Source organism: Ricinus communis, chromosome 8 (genome assembly GCF_019578655.1).
Source record: "Ricinus communis isolate WT05 ecotype wild-type chromosome 8, ASM1957865v1, whole genome shotgun sequence".
Classification (NCBI taxonomy): Eukaryota; Viridiplantae; Streptophyta; class Magnoliopsida; order Malpighiales; family Euphorbiaceae; genus Ricinus; species Ricinus communis.
Window position 1 is genome coordinate 4,124,311 of NC_063263.1, and position 6,396 is coordinate 4,130,706.

The window sequence follows — 6,396 nt, forward strand, 5'->3', positions numbered from 1 at the left end:
TCACACTGTTAGGTCTTCCTCTACCATATATATTAATTACAGAGTGGAACCCATAACGTCAAAATAATTCCAAAATTTCACATACATTGGATCCTCCAAAAGTACGTAACAGATTTGAATGTATCATTTACATACATGGGGTATGCTTCAAACTTACCCTACTAAGGCTAACCACCTCATTTATTTTTATTTTAATTCTTGCTTATCTAGTTAGTATATAATATTTTTTATCAAATTATTTTTTGATATTTCAAAATTAAAAAATAATTTTTTAAGAATATTATATTCTACATCATATAAATAAAATAAATGAATTATGTAATATTATTCTATTTTATGTTGCTTTGGATATTGCAAGGTGCTTAGAAATTAGTATTAGTGGCACAAAAAGACATTTCTTTTTTGTTTCTCAATTTTATAGTCTAATTTTATTTTATAATTGTTAGTTTAGTTACTATCGAAATTACCTTTTTTATGGATTAAAAAAAATATTACTATATGTAATTAATTTTTATCTTTTAAACTTAAAATTATATTTTTTATAAAAATTTAATATAAATATTTTAAGAAGAATAAAATTATTAATTTTAACTAAAATAATAAATATTTAGAACGTGTTTGATTCTGCCTATCAATGCAACTGGTAATTGATAGCTTATGCATCGTAACTAGTAGCTAATAGATGATAAATTAAACAGTTCAGTAAAATTTTATTTTATTAATATATTAATTGATCATTGAGAGTATAATTTATTTTTTATTTATTTTATTTTAATTATACTATTTTTATGATATAAATTAATAAAAATAGTTTATAATAATTAAAACTATCATAATTATTTTTCAACTCAAATCTATTTATTATTAAAAATACTTATAAAAGTTAAGAATTTAAAAACAATGGTTAAAATTTAAATACTACTATTAAAACAAATCTAATTTTTAATTATAAATATCATAATTATTCAATTTTTAAGTATATAATTTTAAAATAATAATTATTTATCATGAATTATAAAAATTTAATTATATAATATTAATTTAAAATAAGTTATTATTAGTAAATTTTAATACGAATAATATTTTTTAAATAAGTAAAAAAATTAAATTAGTTGTAAACTGATAAGAAATGACTCTAAAATATAACTGCTAAGAAAATATTTTAGAATAGAGCTAATTTAAATTAAATTAGTTATTAATTGCTAATTTTTAAAATCTTACTAAACAGATTTGATGCAACTGTTGCGAGAGAAGCAGCTACCAACCGTACTAACTCTTTAAGTCAAACGGCCTCTTAATTCACATGTAAATTAAAAGTAGATTATTTTTTAAAACAAAAGGAGTACTAAAAATTTATAACTAATGAACTACTAAACAATTAAATTAAACATAAAATACAATTTCTAACTAATTTTTAAAAGTAATTACGGCTTAGAAAATTTATAATGAATCCCTAAAATCTCTTAATAGAAATCTGGTTTGTCTCTATTCAGCTAAAATGAAAAGAAAAAAGCAAAGATGGAAGGAGTATTGTAGTGTTTCAATTACTTGGGGTGGCTGCCACTTCCTTTTACTTTGAAGATGTTAGGGCTTTAGAAGACACAAACACTCGCCCACTCCTGCAATTGCTAACCACTGACGAGTAAAGAAAAGAATGGTCCCTCTCCAGGACGCTAATTATAGCTTTCCCTTTTCTTTTAAAGGATCAGCTGTTAATTGGGTTTTCCAGAAAACAGAAAGTATTAAATTTAAATCTTTTAAAAGTATAAAGAAATAATTATTCCCAGCGAAAGACCAATTAAACTCTCTATTAATTTTTTTTTAAAAAATGATGTGCATGTAAGGAAATAATATTGCCAAATGCTTCTGTTCAAGTTTGATCTTCATTAAATGAAATATTTCTAATAACATAATGTCTCTTGATTAGTCATTCGCATTCCTGCCATTTTTTCCCTTAATCTTTTAGAAAAAAGATATTATATGAACCCTGCTATCCAATAATTACATCAAACTGAAAGATGCTAGCGTAGCAATTTCATTGAAAAGCTATCAAATATGCGCTTCATGGCACGTTTGTTTTCATACTTTAATAATATTAGTTACTTTAATTTACTTTTTATAATTATTTGAATATTTTTAACATTTACTTGCATCCAGCACGTTGCATATAAGTAAATAAAATTTAGATATTTATTAAATTAAATAAAAATAAAATAATATTAAAATTATAAAAAATAATATTTAAATATATTATTATATTAAATTAAAAATTAAAATATTAGAATAATTACATAATTAAAATTTAAGTATTTAAATATGCATCCATAAATTACTCTTTGTTTTTCCAATGGCTTTTGCATTTGATTAATTCGTATCATTTTCTTTTAATGCTCAGAAATCCTCTAAAAATAAAGACTTTGTATGAATTCAAATACTTGTTTTTGATATAGTATTCGACTTTTTAATATAATATCTAATTTAATAAATACTAGATGTTTACTTGTTAGTCGTTTACTTGTATATTACATGACCGTTATTATTATTTTTAATATAAAATTAAGTTGATAGATATAATTTAATAAAATATTTAATATTTAATATTAATTTATAAAATCTTTAAAATTAATAGCAACTAAATATTTTTAAATGTCATTCTTAATTTCTTTAAAAACTTTATTAGAATAATAATATAAAAATTATTTTAGAATATTTATTAACTAATTTTAGTATTATACAGCTTAATATATAACTGATATTACTATTTTTAAAATTAAAAACTTATTATATAATTAAGAAATTAATTTATTATTGAATATGATATTAAAATATAATTTAAAATGTTATTTTTTAGAATTATTATCTAATTAAAAATTAATTTTTAGTTAATATGATATTAAAATATAACTAATATGATAATTTTTAGGATAAAATTAGTAATAATATTATTTGATTAAAAAATAATTTATTAGTTAAATATAATATTAAATATAATTAAGATATTACTTTTTAAGATTAGATTTAATGTTTAATTAGGAGTGTAATTTCTTAATCAATAAATTAATAAAAAATTATATATAAATTTAAATTTTATATGTTAAAAATAATAAATAAATTAAAGTATATTAAAATTCATAAATTAATATTTAATATAATGAATAATAAAATTTAAATATTGTCATTGAATTCAAATAGTACGTGAGACAGAGAATGATATAAATAAAAATTTCATTAATAAACATATTTATTAGACAAATATAATCGGTGACAACATTTAATTTGACTAGTGGTTATTCTATTTATGTGACATATGTACTACTGTTAGCCTCTAATTTATTTGCCCTTTTAAAGTAAAATGGATAATAAATTAGTTAACAAATTCAATCTGTAGACATTCCAAAGACAAGAAAAATTAATAGTGCTAGCAACCGAAACAAAACAAAAAAGAAATCTTAACGAATAAAGTGAAATATACTTTTTTTTCTGTCATGAAACTTTAGCCTTTGCAAATTTTGTAGCGGTCGAAATTTCCAATTTATCAATTGAGTTTTGTTTTAAAGTACAGGTATCCAATAAGGTACCTGCCTATATTAATAGTAGTAAACCAAATTAATCAGTGAGGTGTTCACATGTATTTGGCCACATTAATAATTAGCCAAAATTTAATGATGATTATTCATTATTAGTGTATTAATCTCAAAGTTAAAGGGCAAGGGACCATCCACAGCCACTCAAGTCACCTTCGTTTCCCAATTGCTGCTGCTTCCAGCCTTCACATGTGGACCCCAGCATAAAGCTCCGGCCCCACCATTCCCAGAAAAAATATCATGTTCGCATTGATAACCATAACTGATTTTCAGGTCGACGAGGCGCGTGAAAGTCACCTCCCATATCGCGCCAAAAATTATAATAGGGGACCCACGAAACAAAGGGAGGGTCGGTGGTGCATGGATCGCCTCGTCGATATTTATTGGCATAATAATCCAAGTCTAAAAGGGACACGTGGCAGAAACCGAGATGAACTTTACCCCTTAGTAGAGGAAGAAAACAATTTCGAATTAAATAGATCTGACGACCCAGATTCTTAAAACGAAGACCAAAAGTTCTTATATAAAAGGAGATGCCATTCCTCCTCTCAGGACTCATTCACTGCCTATCGCATGCTCTGCTGCTTAATACTCTAAAAGTCGTTTTTATTGATTTCATTGTAGTTGGAGTGCTTGTAAGATAGAATATCCTTTTTTGCAGTATCAAAGAAAAAGAAAAAGAAAAAGAAGAGAGAAAAGGGAAATAATTAATATGGGTGCTCTTGATCATTTTTCTCATCTCTTTGACTGCTCCCACGGCAGTTCTAAACACAAGAAACGCAAGCAATTGCAGGTATGCTTCTTCCTTTTCTCTTTTAACTTCTTGATGATTTTTCTTTTTTCCTTTTTTCTTTTCTGCAGTATTTCAGTTCCGAGCTTATTTTTCGTAATGCTAGTGTGTTTAGAAATGCTCGCTTAGCATATTAAACAATTACCCGCTTTTTTTTTTAAATTTTTTTTTTCTTATTGTCTTTCCTTGGTGTGTGTTTGTTCTTTTTTCCTTTTAACTAATTTGATGCTTCTTTTGAAAATCCCAAACCAAACTCAGATCTCCCCTGTACAATTCTTCAGCTTCTCTTTACAGTATTCTCTGTTCAATTTTTATTATTTTTGGATAATTGAATTTACAACAGAGATTTTATTGTATTTTTCCAGTTGAATTTAGTAGCTCCCCGTACTAAATTTTGGCACTTCTGTACTTGGTTACTCTTGTTTTTCTTTTGAAAGCAACAACAACTTTTGAAATGAAAATTAAATCTAATAACTCACAGTTTAATTTTATTTTTCTTCTTATATTCTAAACATAAACATCTTAAATTCGAGAAACAGAAACATAAATTATATCAAATAAATTAGACGACTGTAATATAAATTTTGTATTTTGTTATATGAATCAATTAGTTTTGCTAGGAATTTCCTTCTGTTATAATTGTATGAGATAATCATTAAGTTCATTGCATTTTGCCAAACAGAAATTATAAGAAGGAATCATTACAATAATTAGCGGTTAAGAATAAAGATTGTGCACTGATTAGTGCTCATAGCAATACTAAAAGGGAAGGGCATTTTGGTCTTTTAGCAAGTGACAGAACATTCGGAATATAGTAGATGACTTGTGCTGTAATGCATGTGCTGCTGATTGTCTGATAGGCTGAATTATTATTCTTATGATCAGACGGTGGAGATTAAGGTTAGAATAGACTGCGAAGGATGCGAACGCAAAGTGAAACGAGCAGTGGAAGGAATGAAAGGAGTAAAACAAGTAGACGTAGACAGGAAATCAAATAAGCTGACAGTCGTCGGATATGTGGACCCATCGAAGGTGGTGGCCCGCGTAGCTCATCGAACGGGTAAGAGGGCAGAATTATGGCCATACGTGCCATATGATGTGGTGGCCCACCCTTACGCTCCTGGGGTATATGACAAGAAAGCACCATCTGGGTACGTGCGAAGAGCAGAAGACCCACAAGTGTCTCAGCTCGCACGTGCTAGCTCCACTGAAGTTCGATACACCACTGCTTTTAGTGATGAGAATCCACAAGCTTGTTCTATCATGTGATCCATTAGGATAGATGATATATTGCTGTTATTGTTATTATCATAATTAAGTGTTGCCAATTAGGTTTTAGGGCTTATAGTTTTGGGTTTAATTTTCTCCTTTTTTTTGTGGGTTTGTATGATTGGGTTTTTGTGAAATTATCTAGTTTGATTTATGAGTTTTGTGTGTCAACATTAGCACTTTTTTTTGTAAGAAAAGAACTTTAAAACAAGAAAGAGAAAAAGATCCAAATTGTATAGTTGTGTGTGGTGTAATTTGCATATCTTAGGACAAATTCACAAAAGTTTAGGATAAAATATAAGCATCCCATACTAAACATATAATAAGTTTACTTTAATGGAAGACCAAAAGTAAGTATAAAAATGAGAAATGAAGCATATTCAATCGACTGTACCTAAAAATAAATGACTCATATTGAATTTGGATAGAAGGATTTTAAATAAGAATTTTTATAAAAATTATAAATTAAATTTAAACTTATTATTTGATAAATAAAATTTATTAGGTAAGAAGAGATCCGATGGAGCTTAAGGAGTGCAAAATGGTATTATCTTTAAGAATTAACTTTAATAACCTTTATAATTCAATAGATAAAAAGAAGAAGAAAAAAAAAGAAAGGAGAAAGTCATAGTGTCTATCAAAATTACTAACGATATGTACTTATAGAGTCAAAATTATAACGTTATAATACGACATTTAAAAAAAAAATAGAAAATTTTCTCTCCAACAGTCGAATGTTAGAACAGATAAAAT

General features: G+C 26.0%; 1 protein-coding gene across 1 annotated transcript; it reads left to right on the top strand.

Moving 5' to 3' along the window:
• The first annotated feature begins 4,107 nt into the window (after positions 1 to 4,107).
• On the top strand, positions 4,108 to 5,800 carry LOC8261020 (heavy metal-associated isoprenylated plant protein 26). Its single transcript, XM_002534373.4, has 2 exons — positions 4,108 to 4,377; positions 5,260 to 5,800. Exons 1-2 carry the CDS (start codon positions 4,297 to 4,299, stop codon positions 5,641 to 5,643), a joined length of 465 nt encoding a protein of 154 aa, XP_002534419.1. The 5' UTR covers positions 4,108 to 4,296; the 3' UTR covers positions 5,644 to 5,800.
• The last annotated feature ends 596 nt before the right edge of the window (positions 5,801 to 6,396 follow it).